General features: G+C 43.8%; 1 protein-coding gene across 4 annotated transcripts in view; it reads left to right on the top strand.

Moving 5' to 3' along the window:
• CYFIP1 (cytoplasmic FMR1 interacting protein 1) overlaps positions 1-15527 on the top strand; it is an 86661-nt gene extending 71134 nt beyond the window's left edge. For all 4 annotated transcript variants that reach the window (XM_074159553.1, XM_074159579.1, XM_074159562.1 and 1 more), the window contains 6 exons: positions 6894-7024; positions 9582-9654; positions 10836-10930; positions 12268-12506; positions 13426-13573; positions 14411-15527. In XM_074159553.1, coding sequence (XP_074015654.1) covers positions 6894-7024; positions 9582-9654; positions 10836-10930; positions 12268-12506; positions 13426-13573; positions 14411-14575 — 851 coding nt within the window. In that variant the 3' untranslated portion in view covers positions 14576-15527. The remainder of the gene's footprint in view (positions 1-6893; positions 7025-9581; positions 9655-10835; positions 10931-12267; positions 12507-13425; positions 13574-14410) is intronic.
• The last annotated feature ends 1021 nt before the right edge of the window (positions 15528-16548 follow it).

The following is a 16548-nucleotide window of genomic DNA, read 5'->3' on the forward strand; positions in this document are numbered from 1 at the left end:
CCTTCACTGCCCCTGTTCCTGACAGGTTTTGTCTTGACACATGTATTTTTCCTGTTCTGAACTATTTCTAGCAGTGGACACAATAACTTCCCGGAGAGTCTCTTCCAAGAAATGGCAGCACAGTCACGCTGCCTCTCTCTTTCCTTTTGAAGACACTAGGCAGAAAATGCCTGTGAAAGTTCAGGGCACTTCCATCCCCACTCTCACATCACTAAAGAATCACATTGTGCTCTCTGATGCCTCTCCATCAAGGAGCTGTCTACCCTTGGAGGAGCTCTGACTGATAAAGGAAAATGTTCTCTCTGATGGGGACATGTTGTAGATTGTAGCCCTCATCTGGCATCTTGAGAGGAGCTTCCAGATTGTAGAAGGGCATGCTCACACTGTGCTTCATTTGAATCCCTGTCTTCTCCTTTCTATGCTAAATTCTCCTCTGAGCAGTCTTTGCCACACCTTGTTTAATTGGTTCGCCACAGAAAATGCAAGCTAATGCTCACCAACTGTTGTCTGTTCCCTCCTCTGCCTCTGAAGGCTTTCTGCAGAAGTTAGTGGTTGTAGTAGTAAGCATGAGCGTTACGGAGCATGTCTGTAGGCTGCTTTTGTTCTTCCATAACAAATCATTTAATCATTTCTTTATAACTGGCACTGCCTACACATACAGACCAAAACTGGGATTCTGATCTACAGATTAAATATGTAGACTCTCACCTGTCTTGATGTAACATGCATTTACCAATTCAGAATTAATCTCCTGAGTCCATTCTCCATGTGCAAAGCGATTTAAGTATGCTCAGTAAGTAAGTCTCTAGCTATTTCGTGTACTTCAAACTTTTCATTTGGAGAGCTTTCTCTGGGCTCTGTTGATTGCAATTACTTGAGCCCTAGCTAATCAGCCCTCTAGACTTGTGGATTTCTAACCAGTGATTTATTCCTGCTAAGAGGAGCAGGGTACAGACAGTGTCATCAGAGTTGTTCAGGACTCCTGTTCGCCAATGGGTTTGTTTCCATAGGAACAGTCTAAAGCAGTGGGGAACTTGCTCATCTTGTAGTCATAAAAATATTTGTCTAAAAATACATTAAGCATAAGGATTTTTAAAGGGACCTTTTAAAGTCACTGAAGCTCTTAAAGGAATATTGGCCTATAAGAGTTTAAACTTGAAATTTCTTCTTGGAGGCAACATTATCTTCTCTCATTTTTCTAGTATTTGAATATGGCATTCCTGCTTTTGAAAAATGAGTATTTCATGTCCTGCCACTCTCAAATGTCACTGGACATGATGAGGAAAGTAATTTGTCAGCTCTGCTGTGAGACGAGGCTTAGATTTTTGTAACTGGTATATGACCCCTCCAAAAGAATGTTTTTTTTAAATATTCCAAGGGCTTAGCAAGATATAAACTTGGTTAGAAGGTAGCCTAATTGTGTATTTTTTTCCTGAGAATAACATTTCCACATTTCTTCTTTAAAAAAAAATAAAAAATCAAAGAACCAAAACACTCAAAGGTGGTGCAGGGCAAAATACCCATAACACCAGGCCATGATCTCTTGAAATCCCATGTGTTCACACGGCAGTTTGGGGGAGCCTCCCAGCACCCCACGCTGACGGCTGCTGTGTTCTTGTCTCCCCCTGGGATGATTGTGCTACTGGCAACACCCGCTGAGCTGCTTCAGCACAGCAACCTGACAAAAAACAGTCTTCCACCCCTCCATTTTCTGGAATATTTCGGGTCATGGTCTAATAGAAACTAGAGCTGGCCTGGGCCGGGAGGCATGGTGGAGGGCAGTAGTGGCTACTGGGGAAGCATCGCCTGGGGCACAGTAGAAGGGCTCAAAATGCTTCCCATTATCCCAGGTTTTTGATCAAATTTGGATGAGTAGGAGAATAAGTTAATTTCTTGGTGGGAATGTGATGGCTTGAGTCTTGGTAGGGAAGAATATTATGAAAGTAACCTATTCATAGGTTTTTCTGGAACCTGTCCATTGGAGAAAGATTTGGGAGGGAATCACAGAGTATTTGAAAAAATTTGGGGACAACCCCAATGACCTAGACGATTGTGAAAGGACAGTAAGGACTGATGAGATATGCAGAACAATAGGATATTGATTTATAGAAAAATAAACACAGTGCACAGGCTCCATGATCATAATTCCCAGACACATGTATATGCTTATGCCTTACGAACATTTCGGTTGAAAGGAGTGACATGACTGCTGATACGCAGAGTTAATGATTTCTTTTGTGAGCCAAAGAAGTATTTGTAACTAGCATTTGAAGGTCTGTTTGAAAGTGAATATAAACTAAAGGTCACTATAGCACCCAGCTTCTTGGGAATTGTTTTGCTCTTGCAGATTAGATTTTAGATTTTACTTGACAATAGTCAAATCAGTACTCTGCAGAAAATAGCACAACTAGACCAAGAATTATATTCAAGACCTACTCTGTCGTTAGTCAGCAATTCAGTTTTGGAATTAATAGCCAATTTTTGTCCTAATCTTTTAGGTGCTAAAATTGTTACAAGCTCTGGAACATGTTTGATTTGAGTCTGTAGGTGTGAATTGAGATCATTTTATAGAAAAGGTAACCAAAGTGAAGAAGCGCAAGCAGCTTTGCGTTGCATGTGTTGATTTGTTCCGACTTCCTAAATTAATTAGTGTACAGACTGCACAGCTGAAACTTGGCATCTGCTGTTTGAGTCTGTTGAGATAGGATTTTGGAAGCAGAGATGGAACCTAATCCTTTACTAAGTAATCTTCTATACTTTACTGGATCTATTTTGTATCAACAGCCTTTGCTTCTGTTGAGATCTGTGTAAATCAGAAACTAGGATTATAAAATCAATTATTATGACACCTAATGTCATCCCATCTGCAATAATAGAGGGATTTAATTAAACTTGGTTTCTTAGAGAGAAGGAGCAAAAAACCTTGACTCATTTGCCTTGCAAAATGCTACATATATATACTAATTCAGTAACTTAGAAATTGCACCTACAAGTGAAATCAGGAGAAAGAGGAAGCTTGCATACGGTTAAGTGAAATTAACTTTCCTAAGACATTTATTCTTTTTCCAGGGCTTCAGTATGCATGCATAGTCTTTCATAAAAATACAGTTCTGTGTACTGTCCAGCATACGGAGATGTAATTGGGAATGCCTTTGCATTAATGCCTCAAACATTAATGAAAACATGAAGATGTATTTCTGCCACAGGACTCCACTGGGAAGCAGATCGTGCTTTCAGTGTCAGTTCTTTTCTATCAAAAATAGCCTGTGTAGCTCTGTAAACTTTTGTCTGTTTCGCTAGTAAATCATAGAGTCATAGAATTGTTAATGGTTGGAGGAGACCTTTAAGATCATTAAGTCCAACCGCTAACCTAGCACTGCCAGGTTACTACTAAACCATGTCCCTAAGTGCTACATTTACACGTCTTTTAAATACCTCCAGGGATGGTGATTCAACCACTTCCCTGGGCAGCCTGTTCCAATGCTTGATAACCCTTTCAGTGAAGAAATTTTTCCTAATATCCAATCTAAACCTTCCCTGGCACAACTTGAGGCTGTTTCCTCTCATCCTGTCACCTGTTACTTGGGAGAAGAGACCGATCCCCACCTCTCTACAACCTCCTTTCAGGTAGTTGCAGAGAGCGGTAAGGTCTCCCCTCAGCCTCCTTTTCTCCAGGCTAAACAGCTCCAGTTCTCTCAGCCGCTCCTCATAGGACTTGTGCTCTAGACCCCTCACCAGCTTCGTTGCCCTTCATCAATCAGGCCCTCTAAGGGGAAGCAGTGCACCATTGATAGCAGCATTTGGAACAACTGCATGCTAAATACTGGGTGTCAGATCTTCAAAATAATGACACAGTTCATTCATGAATGCATATGTATGGGTGTGTGTATTTATATATCTGTGTATGTAGACTAGGGCTTTTGGTGAAGAAAGAAGGATCATTATTAAGGACTTTGATAGGAACTCCATCACCTGGAGTGAGTGTAAAAAACAGTATGCAATTTTTTTATATTTGCTGTAGGCAACTTGGGTTATTCTCAGGATTTCACTTCAGAGGGGCCCGTATAACATTGGTAAAATTTTCTCATTGTTTTTCCTGATCAATCTCTTTTCTGAAATTCCCCACAAAATCCGCAGGCTGGGCAGGGGATTGAGAGAGTGTGACAGGCCTCCCTCCTTTTCATCTCCTTCATGTCCAATGGTCGTTTCCATGTTGTCGTAGCAGAATCGTCATTGCTGCTCTGCTCAGCTTCTATTTCTCACCAAATTGCTCTCAACTCACCATACAAGATAAAGGGAAGAACATGCCCGTGTCTATCCTTGGAGCCAGTATCCTACTTGCTCAGATAGTGCTTTCTCACCATGGTAACTATGTGAAGTCTATGGTTACTCACTGTGTATCAGGGCATCTTCCAGCCCTTTTGGTGGTTCACCATCAATCGCTGTGCATGCCATGGGTACTAAGACCAAAAACATTGGTAGATATTCTAGTTTGATTTCCTCTATGGCACAGACCTAAGTCCAGGATAACGCCATGGACTTTTGCTTCCAGAATCCAGTCCTGATATGAGGAAACTATTTGACTTGGCTTCTGGCAGTTGATCCTTAGAAGACCTTTCTTGCTAGATGCGGAATCCCTTCCATTGACAGAGAAAACCACAAAGGAAATACTAGGGTGTGTAACTAAAAAACGCCGTAGACATGTGGTAAAGCTTTCTTCCGTTCCCTCATTCTGCATTTTTTTTTTCCTAGCATCAAAAATTTTTTGTGAAAATTTTTCTGCCATACCAATGTTCCTTTTCAACCCCATCTTTAAAATAGGCATCCCAATATTCAGCCCTGCAGCATCTCATTGCCATGGTGGGCAGGTGTGTTTAAGCAGCAAAGGCAAGTGCTCGGTGCTGCTCAACCACCTGGGAATCGCAACTGGCCTTTATACCACAGCATTGAACGGACACGGACAGTCTTTTGCAGAGCTTTTTCATTACGTTGTCCCTGTGTTATGGGAAGGGGAAAGTTGGTGATGTGCTGGCATGACTTCTTTGCTTTTTAGCTGGATTTGAATGCATTTTCCTTTGTATAAATCAACCTCTGCAGGCACTCATTACATCTGACCTGTCTCCATTAGTTTTTCAGTGCTGCTTTTCTATTGAGTCACTAAACTACTCAAGCTAGGTCTGAAATTTATCTCCACTGAACGTGTGTGGGAACAGTCATTTACTGCAAATTTTCTATTGACAAACAGTTCTTTGAGATGTGGCAGAGCCGGCCCTGCATCCCCTCGCCATGCACTTTGTTGATGTTTCATGTTACTAATTTTAATGACATGAGGCTTTCTGTAGAAGTGTGTGGGTTAGTTGTAAAGCCCTTCCTTCACTCTACGTTTTCAAGTTCCTCTGCTAAATTTGAGGGATTTCCTTGGCATAGATACGCTCCGGGCTGTATTTTATGTTTGCGTGCTCCCCTCTTGCTGGGTAAATACTGAAGTCTAATCTCCTGCATGGAAAGTGTTGGTCAGCTGCGCCCAAGGAGCACATGGGAAGGTGGTGGGTGGCATCTGTGCTCTCTTTCCTTGTCTCCTTTTAATGGATTTAGATGTGATTGGGTGGAGGTTTAACTGTCTGACTTAATTCAGTGTAATGGAAATTAATTGCTGTATGCAGCATGCAATTTGAAAGCTTTTCACAGTGTATTTTCTTCTGTCATCAGTCAAGGTTTTTGGTGGCTTTTTAAAAGGGCCAGGCTTGTGCAGACAGATGAAAAAAATGCTAATAAAAATTAACTTGTAAAAAAACTAGAGAGCTGTCTGACCTACTACAATTCTCTACCCTTCCTCTCTCATCCTTCACATCACTTTAAACTCCACGGTGCTGACCAGCTAGGGTCCCCGCAGAAGCTCCTGAGCCCTGGGTTTCCTGGGCTTGTCTCTAACCAAGGGACTACACAACCTTTCTGGAGCTGGGGGGGAAGGAGCTGGAAATCCACCAGCATGTTATGCATCACCGTTGTTTGGGAGAGGTTTGGTGGGAAAGACATATGTTTATGTAAATTACGTGGTTTGAAAGTCATAATTTTAGCTGTTTTTTAACAGTTTTTGGCAAAACTTTGACAGAAACAGTGTTCTGACTGCACTTGTCTGATGTACCCTTGCCAGCAGAGTGTGACTTGTGATTTCTGTGTTTAATTGTTTTGTGAGGTGACAGATAACCTCTGGCTGTCTGTGGCACTGTCAGAGTCATAGCCTGACAGCACCCATTCTCTGTATGTTTAGCGCTCTGCTCCTTGCTGGCTCTGTCATCCTGGAAAATATCAGCTGCGAATTGAACATGTTGGGGGTGGTGTAGCAGGTTGGGGGACAGAGGCTGGAACAGGACTGATAGCAGACGAGAGCCCTAGTCTATCTTCCTGCTCCTGGAAATTTTTTTCTTACCTCTTACACTGGCTCCCTTTTCCAGCAGCGAGAAGCCAGGCGAAACATTGTGCATGATTTATCCAGTAAAAAAGGTCAGCACGCTCAATGGCTTAACACTTCATAACCTCTGATTTTTAATGTACTTAAACACTGCTCCTTTCAGTTTCCTCTGGACTGCACGTCCGGAGATGATAAATCTTGTGTGCTGATACATGGAGAGAGAACTCTAAACCTGCACCCTCGGTTAGTTGTTCTCTGATACAGTGCACGTTCAGTGCAACCTTTGAATAGGCAAACTGGTTAGAAAATCGGTGTGCTTTTGAGGCAGAAATAAAAATGAGTTCTGATCTGTATGACTCTTATCCACATGACCAGAGTCTTGTGTCTGCTTTCCCAAGGTAGCAGGTGTGCCTGTGTGATCATCGCTAGATTTCATTCTGGCTCCCGAGATTTAATTTTTTTTGTTCTCTTTGGATTTCAGGGATCTTGGAGTTTTTTCACCATCAGTTGAAGGACATCGTTGAATACGCAGAACTGAAGACTGTCTGCTTCCAGAATTTGCGGGAAGTGGGAAATGCCGTCCTGTTTTGCCTCCTCATTGAACAGAGTCTGGTAGGTGCCTGCTGTGCTAGTTTAAAATCCATCTGTCTCTCAAAATGTGCTCTCTAATTTTTGTTACTGACGTCACAAATGACAAGGTTGAAATCTGCAAGTTTGCTGTCGCTGATGGGCAGATGGGTAGAAACAGTTTCCTGCTCTGATCTCTTACAGTCATGCAGGGGCTTGTATATCTGCAAGATAGCGGGGATGCCTGACTTTCCTGGCTGAGAGACATTGCCTTGTGTGCAGTCCCTGAGGATCAAATATTACGACCTTGATCATAAATTATGATCAAATACATTATTTGTGCAGTCAGTCACAGGGTGGCTGCTCTCTTGATGTCAATGAGTTGGGCGTCTGGTACTCTTATTTTCCTTTCCTGCTTGTCATTCCTGGTGTCGTCTGAGACATTGCAAAGTTAACGTGGACTTTTTGGACATCCTTCTTGCTGCTTGGATGGCTGACAGTGGCGCCCGCTCTGCCAGACACTAATTAATCTGTCTTAGCTTGAATGAAGCTGTGAAACATGCAGTCTTTCGGCTGCTTCCTATATGCCTAGCCTGTACCTTACAGCATGCAAAGCTGCCTGCTGCTTGAGGGCACAGTGGTACAATTCCTCTTTATCCTTACCTCGTTTTCTTTTCCCACTCTTCTTCCACGTTATTACTACTTGCTGTTCAAACAAAACAGCCAGACGTGTAATTTCTTTGTCTTCATGCTTTTGGGTGCTTACAGAGGGGAAGGTGGGCACTGCTTATGGACCAGAAAAGCAACAAGTGTGCAGTCTTCCCTTTCTTTATCTGGGTTGCCCCTTCGTGACTTGGGTGGGGACTCTCTCCCCTGCCTGTGTGTACGGGGCACCCTGCCCACACTGTGCGAGCACACACTGCCACTGAGGCTGGCTGCCCCTCATGTAAAGATCTTTGCTGACTGCGAAACAGCTACGTCCTTTCATAGAATCATAGAATGGTCTGGGTTGGAAGGGACCTTAAAGATCATCGAGTTCCAACCCCCCTGCCATGGGCAGGGACACCTCCCACTAGACCAGGTTGCTCAAAGCCCCATCCAGCCTGGCCTTGAACACTTCCAGGGATGGGGCATCCACAACTTCTCTGGACAACCTTTTCCAGTGTCTCACGACCCTCACAGTAAAGAATTTCTTCCTGATATCTAATTTAAATCTCCCTTCTTTCGTTTTAAAAACATAACCCCTTGTACTCACTACACTATTTCCTCAGGAAGCTGGCTGGGGGCCTGCTGCTGCACAAAAATAAATCCTCACGTAAGAATCCTTCTCTAGGGTGTATTAAAGCTGTTGATGTTAGATAAGGTAATGAAGACATGCTGTTCCTCAGAATCCTGTTCATCGTGTTAGAGGATCCCTCCCTAGTGGTGGAGAGTAATTGGAAGGGCAGGTGACAAGCAGCGAACCTGTAATTCAGTAATGGAACAGCTGAAACAAAACCTGATTACTTTGGATTCAGGCTAACAGGGTACCTGGTGAAAAGCCAGGCAGGTGAAGTGTCCTCACTGCTTCCTGGGAGGATTGGTTGAGAGTGTACCAAAATGACACCAGTGCTGGAGGTACCTTCTTTGGGAAGCCGCTTTGGTGACTTTCTAATAATAGTCCCCTGCTCACTGCCTCTCCTCTTGTTTTTGCCCTCGATGATGCTCCAGTGTCCTGTCAGGTGCTTCAGTATTTTTCTATTGTGTTCGTCATCATAACTTAACTAGACTTTACCCCAGTGCAAAATATATGTCTGTAGTGTGTCTCTACTAGTCAGTGGGTCTTGTTAATCTTGACTGCCTACCACATGCATTTTTGTGGTATTGCCATCAAGGAATTAGACCTAGGAAGGGCACAACAAGCCCCAGTGCCTTGGCCTTGCTGAGGGTATGACTGGGGAACATCTCCTCTAATACTTGCGCTGAGGGATTACAAACAAGCAGGGCCTCTGCTCCAAAAATGAGGAGCGGGGCATAGAAAAGTCATGCATCTGCTTCTGGTCATCTCTGTGTTTTCTTTGCACATACGGCGGCCAAGAACCAAGAGACATGTCTCCTCCTCTTGTCCTTAAAGATGTAAAATACTTCCCAAGAGGTGGTTCACTGCTGCTGTCGTATGTCTCAGCCCACCCGGCGGGAAGATGCTCCCACCACGGTAACGGATTGTGGGAATAGAATAGCTTTGGTAAAAATAACCAAGCAGTGAGTCATCTTCTTCACCCCTCTGTTTGTCTGCGCAGGAGCCGTCTGCCGCTTTCACACGAAAATTACTCATTCTGCATTAGTCTTTTTAATAAATACCCTGTCCTTTACAAACTGCCAGCTGAGGGTGGGAGGAGAGCTGCTGGGGTTTATTTGGGAAGCTAAGAGAACCTGGTAAGATTAAATCGTCTTTGGGGGCGATCCCATGAGGAGAGCAAGGGCTTGGAGTGGCTCCAGCAACAGAGACTGGCTGCCCTCTGGTGTTTCTACGACGGCGTGCTTTTGGAAGCTCATTTTGGGGATCTGGAGTGGTTTGGGGATTCTTTGGTCCTAAATGCTTCTCATTTCCTTTTCCTTCCAGTCCCTGGAGGAGGTGTGTGACCTGTTGCATGCGGCGCCGTTCCAAAATATCCTGCCCAGAGTTCACGTCAAAGGTATCGGCTAAGTGAAAACACCTTCCTTGGGTAATGCTTTCCACTTGTCTTGCCTGCTGCTGTGGTTTTGGTGACCATTCCCACTCGTCCTTCACAACACTGCTGTTAATTATGGGACAGAGGTAACAGATTCAGGACTGTTTGCCTGCCTTCTTGGTGAGGCTCAGTGCAAATTACAAGAGGAAGAGGAGGAATACCGTGCCAGGGAGAAGTGGGACGGATACCCAGGGCAGTATTGCCCCTCTGCCTGGATGTGGTGCGAGGCTTTTCCGAAGGTGCTGTTCAGCTTATATGATTGTTGATTAAATGGGGTAGGCTTGATGGTACAGGGTAGAGGAAGTCTGTCAGCAGAGTAAGTAAATACAAATGGTCCCTGGTCCCAGTAGACTTTCCACATGCCTTTTTACTAAACTGGGCATTCAGTGGGGAATGTTTGCAGGATTGCTTCCCCTGGTAACTGCTTTCCTCATCCTTCATCATCAGAAAATGAGCTTTTCTTTTTCCCCTCATGCTTCTTTCTGTATTGCTCCTCTGCCTCTTTTCCTTTCCATTTCTCGCTGCCAGAGCAGCTGATTTGTTCTGCTCAGAGAAATCCTGTCAGCTAAAAATCTTTGAGAATATTTCCAGGCTCACCGTAGCTACTCGCATCTCTGCCTAAAACTAACCAGACCATTGTAAACAGTATTTACCCATTTGTCGGAAAACATTTCCTACTTGCCAGTGACGACAGGCTGCCAACTGCTTTTTTAAGGCTTGTTATACACAGAATTTCACCCTCATTTTACCCCACCTTCTAGAATCAAGCATTTTATGTATGATAAGGACAATTTATTTGGCTTAGTTTGAGTGGGAGTCAAATACAGCAGCAGCAGCAGCATAATAGAGCCTTATGTTTGGTATTCAATTTAGTTAGTTAAATGTATTCTACTACAAATCCTTGGTTTCTTTTTGTTTGCATGTACAATGCAACATTTTAAAATACAAATACATATTTTTCTGAAAGCACATTGAAGATTAACTATTTAGACCCATGAAAATGACTTACCCGGTTTTCTACTGCACCAAATAAAGATTGTGTAAAAATAAGAATTTTCTTGCTTAATTTCAATTTATAAAATTAAAGCAGCTACCAGTTCAATGAATCAGTGCTCTCTTTTTTTTTTTTTTTTTTCTTCTTTCAGAGGGTGAAAGACTCGATGCTAAAATGAAGAGATTAGAATCAAAATACGCTCCGCTACATTTGGTTCCTCTCATTGAAAGACTGGGAACACCCCAGGTAATTGCTCTCACTTGTATCAGAGGCAATTAAAGAAATTTCTGAGCACTAGAAGCCTGTCTTTTCACACGTGCTGACAGCTGTGCCAGAACTTCAACCTCCGCATCCACCTTGTTCACACAACAGGACTTATTTTCTTTTTCAGATCCATGGATTTGGTAAAGCTGTTAAAGCTCGGTTTAAAACATTTGAGAGTGGGGTGGAATGGACACGTTTTGGGGAAAGTGCTAATTTGCACATATGTTGCTGTGTGATACCCTCTCAGTATTATAAAGGCCAGCCTGGGAGGTCCTAGTGCAAATTCCGCCAAAAGCAATCAGTTTTCTTGTGCATGCATATATATGATTTTTAAAAAAAAACAACCACAAATTATTGCTCTCAGCCAAATGACTAGAAAACCTCTTGGAAAATGAGCCGAGTTGAGCTTTCCTGGAAACACAGTGACCAAAGAGAACATTCTTGAACTGCCTTTGCAGCTTCAGTTCTGTTCTTCTTCCTCTCAGTGTGAGGGGTACGTTAATTCCCCGCTAACCTTAGCAGTTTACAAGTGATCCAGACATGAATAGTAGAAACAAAGAGCTCGGTGCTCTGGGGCAGACTTCAGGCTGCTTTTACCATCGTACGTGCTGCAGCTCAGCAGGTGCTGTTGCCCTGTAGGAGAGCGCTCTCCATGTGATGGCACAAGCTGGGACAAGCCCTAATGGGCATTGCCACCTCTGGGTTTTGTCTGAGCCTGTTTGTGCTGTCCGTGAAGCTTTCCAACCTCTAGCAGCCGCAGCTGAGGGCCCAGGGCAGTTGTGGACGCCCCATCTCTGGAAGTGTTCAAGACCAGGCTGGATGGGGCTTTGAGCAACCTACTCTAGTGGGAGGTGTCCCTGCCCATGGCAGGGGGTTAGAACTCGATGATCTTCAAGGTCCCTTCCAACCCAAACCATTCTATGATTCCATGATATGCAGGAGAGCACAGGCAGGAGCTGCAGCCTGTACTGACAGCTGAGCGCTGAACTCTTTGGTTTTCCTTTCTGCCTCCATTCAGGCAAAGAATTCTTTAAACTTTCCTGGGACTAGTCCAGGAGTATCGTTCCCACAGTTAGTATTACTTACTTTCAAGCCTGTCTGCTTGAAAAGGCTTTTAGGATTTTTTCTGTTTTTTCCACTGAACTAAACCCCAGGTTAGTGGCTTCTGACCTCACCTAAAGTCAGGAGATACTTCTCCTGGAATAAACCAAGTGAAACTGAAAAATGTGTTGTTTTATTTATTTATTTATTTTTAAAATAAAGTCTTGTAGTCAAGTGGCTTTTACCAGGATTTTGCACTTTCTTTCTCCCCACCTTAGCAAATAGCAATCGCAAGGGAAGGGGACTTGCTGACCAAAGAGCGCCTCTGCTGTGGCCTCTCCATGTTTGAGGTTATCCTGACGAGGATCCGCTCCTTCCTGGACGATCCCATCTGGCGTGGGCCCCTGCCCAGCAACGGGGTGATGCATGTGGACGAGTGTGTGGAATTCCATCGCCTCTGGAGCGCCATGCAGTTCGTCTACTGCATCCCCGTGGGAACGCACGAGTTCACTGTGGAGTACGTACTGCCAGCTCCCGCTTCCACCTGCTGGCAACAGGACATCGCTTGTCCTCCCTGTCACTGGTGGGGCCGGGGTGGGGGCTAGAATGGGGGCGTTTGTTTCCCCCTCTGCAAGAGCTTAGAGCGAAAACAAGGGAAAGCGCTGCTGTCGCTGGGAGGGGCTCATCGTCCACGAACACAGATATTATTGTCTCTTTAACAAAAATAACCCTCTATTTTAAGTATTGCCAGCGTGTAACGAATGACCCCATGACAAGCAGGCCCTGGCACGCCTCTTTCAATAGCAGTCAGACCCCTATGGGCACTGAACTTAAAGAAAATAACTGAACGTAGGTGCGTGTATTTCCAACAAGTATTTTCTTCTCTGAATTAAGAGCAAGAATGAGCACGTGGAAGTTAACATGATTAACGTGAGTTAACCAGGAACTGTTGTCCTTGGTTGTGTTAGTTTTGATAATATCCTTATTTTGATAAAACGTTGAGCTGTGACGTGCTTTTCACTGAGCGGTTGTGGAGGCAACAGCATAGGCTTTGTCTCCTTTCATGCCTGCAGCCCAAAGGAGCAGAGCGGGGCTGAATTCCCACCTTGGTTGCTTTGAAAGAGTCGTTTCCTTTGAAAATGACATGTAATCCTGCTGGGGTCTGACGGGGCGTAAATATTTTTGGAGGAACTCTGTCTTTTTGGAGGAACTCTACTTTGGCTTCTGTTTTTTTGTTAAGCATCCATTTGCATCTCTGGAAAGAGAACTTAATTTACTAGGGATTTTGCAGTATTTTCTAGCTTAATGTCTAAAATACTCTAGAGTGAGATATATATGTAGTTTAGTATAAGGGCTGATTCCCAAGAATTTATTGTGGTTACTTTTCTGAAGATTGAGGTGAAACGTGCTTTGATGTGGTGTGTTCCCCGTTTCAGGCAGTGCTTTGGAGACGGCTTGCACTGGGCTGGCTGCATGATCATCGTGCTTCTGGGACAGCAGCGGCGCTTTGATGTCTTGGATTTCTGCTACCACCTCTTGAAAGTCCAAAAGCATGATGGCAAAGACGAGGTTATAAAGAATGTGGTGAGTTGAAAACATCTGTTCTGCCTTCACTGCAGTAATAAAGACAAGAGAAAATCAGAGCTGTTTGTACTGGGATGCGGTGTAGATGTAGCAATTGCTTTTTAGGCTAAAATGCTGGAAATGAAGGCACAAGGGTTTTTAGGAACAGAAGATTAAGGAAGGCATTAGTACTGGAGTTCGAAGACTGGTCTGTGAGAATTCTGATTTCCTGAATATTTGGGATTTTCTTAACGCTTTCACAGAATCACAGCATGTTATGGGGTTGGAAAGGACCTTCAGAGATTATCTAGTCCAACGCCCCTGCCAAAGCAGGTCCACCTAGAGCAGGTTGCACAGAACGTGTCCAGGCAGGTTTTGAATGTCTCCACAGAATGAGACTCCACCACCCCTCTGGGCAGCCTGTTCCAGTGCTCTGTCACCCTTAAAGTAAAGAAGTTTTTCCTCATGGTGAGATGGAATTTCCCGTGTTCCAGTTTGTGCCCGTTGCCCCTCGCTGGTCCTCTCGCTGGGCACCACTGAGAAGAGCCTGACCCCATCCTTTTGACACCTGCCCTTCAGATATTGATAAGCACTGCTGAGATCCCCTCTCCATCTCTTATACGTGCAGTCAGGCTATGACAAGGCTGCTGTCAGTTGCCCTTGTTCGTACAAAAAGCAGGACTGTCAAAACCCAAAAACGCACCTTGGATTTTCACCAGATTAGCCGTGTAAGGGAAACATTCCTAACGTTGCTGGGAGAGGTGAGGTAACAGCATTTACTGCTTTAGTGTCTAAAGCTTTTTATTTCCAAAGCTCATTCCCACGGTTTTTTTTTTTGTTTTTTTTTAATGTTTGCAGCCTTTGAAGAAAATGGTTGAGAGAATTCGCAAGTTCCAGATTCTGAATGATGAAATAATTGCCATTTTGGACAAGTATTTGAAGTCCGGCGACGGCGAGAGCACACCCGTGGAACACGTGCGCTGCTTCCAGCCGCCTATTCATCAGTCCCTCGCCAGCAACTAAGGCTTCCCACCCTAACGATACTTTTTGCACCTATTTAGGCTAAAAAGTATGAGAAAGGAAAAAAAAAACCCCACAAACCACCAACCCAAACGCAAACCACACCAAGAGTTTTAAGGAGTTCTCTCGTCTGCATTTTCCAGTGTGCCTGTGCCATTCCCGTGGTGCGCTGTCCTCTCCAGTCTCCAAGCACAGTAACTGTATACAATCTATACTTATTTTTCTAGACTAAAATTTTATACACTTTGATTAAAAACCTGCAACTGTAAAAGATTTTTTGGAAATCTCTTTGCATTCCTGTACGGAGGTGGCCGTTTTAGACTGGACTGGCGTAATTTCCCCCCCCCCCCCCCCCCCCCAAAGCTATGGAAATAATAGCTGTGGAGGAGAGGAAACTGGGTTCTGTAGAAACAAAATTCTAGAAATCAATTCCTAATTGTTTGTATTAGAGCATTAATTGCTTAATTAGCCTTTATTAAAAAAAAACAACAAAAAACAAACAACAAACTCTGCTGGTGCTTCGTGAATAATTTTTCTAGGCAGTTGATTGTTTTCCCTCTTTGCAAAAACTATTCTCTGAGATCAGTAATTATGGAAATGAAGGCTAATTAAGGTGATTATTTCAAAGCTATTTACATGGAGGTGTCTGACAGTATTCCAATCTTTTTAAAAGGCAGTAGTTTGATTAGAAAGGGGACTGTTTACTTTTTCCTAATGAGAGCTTCTAACACAATTTCTATTTTGGTTGGCGATACCCGTGTACCAAAAATACATGTTTACAAGCGATAAAGGAATTCTTGTTTACAAGAATCTTGACTACGGTGATCAGGTGTAATCTATCCCAGTAAACGAGCTCTAATGATGTTAATCATGATTTACTTACGGAAAGTTCTTTGTTGAATTACACTAACTGTATTATGCAAACACGGCATCAGTAAAATTGTTTGTAAAACTTTGCAGCTGTCAAAGTTGAATTATAAAGCAGCCTGTTCAGCCTAAAGTAGTAACTCCTCCTTGCTTTACTGCAGAATCCTAACGGAGATTTTCGGTTGGCTGTTAGGATCAACCCAAAACAAACCTGAGTTAAGACGGCTGGAAGAGACCCAGATGGATAATTACAGGTTCTACCCAGGATATGGATTTCTGGAGGTGTTACTTGGTTAATGTTTCTAACCCACCGTGAGACACCGAGAACGCATCCCTTCGGGAACCCGTTTTTCTCCCTTCCTTCTTGCCAGTCTGAGGTTACAGCCCAGCTTTTCTCTTGCTCCGCTCTTTTCAGATGTTTCACAGCAACGGAATCGAATCCAGCAAAGGGGAGAAGCGAGCGTCTGACAGAGGAGATCTGCAGATGAGGAATGTGTAGGTGCTGGGGTGGCAGGGAACTGGGTTTTGAGGAAAGAAAAAAAATTACCTGCGAAATTCCTCAGCAAAACAGAGGAGAGAGATTTGCCGGCCAATCTATGAGCAAATTCCCACCACCACGGGTTTTCCCAGGATGTCCGTGCTCCAGAGCTGCCTGTTGTGGTGAGAGCGCAGGTGAGGCTGCCCCCTGTGGGAGACAGGAGCAGGAAACGCTTGTGCTTTGCCACCCCACCTCGCTCCAGGATTTCTTTTACACGATGCTGAACAGACAGTTTTCTTTAAGAAACGTTTCTTTTTTTTTGTCCTTCGCAGCACTGTGCAAAGAAGATTTTTAGTCAACCGAGTGTTATTGCCTGTGCTGCAGGCCTCAATTAAGGAAATGAACAACTTTCTTAATTTGTTGAGATAATCATTGGTTTAGGGATACGTCTCACACACCTGAGGCTTTGCCTTGGCACTGTGGTGCAGAAATGGCTAATTAATAAAGACTGATTTTTTTGTTTAAGAGCCATATAAAAATAACTAATCATGGTGTGAGTGAAGTTAAGTTCCAATTCTTACAAGTCAACTGACCGCAGCAAGCAGAGTCTTAACACCTTTAAACTACTAGA

This window comes from Numenius arquata, chromosome 1 (genome assembly GCF_964106895.1).
Source record: "Numenius arquata chromosome 1, bNumArq3.hap1.1, whole genome shotgun sequence".
NCBI lineage: Eukaryota > Metazoa > Chordata > Aves > Charadriiformes > Scolopacidae > Numenius > Numenius arquata.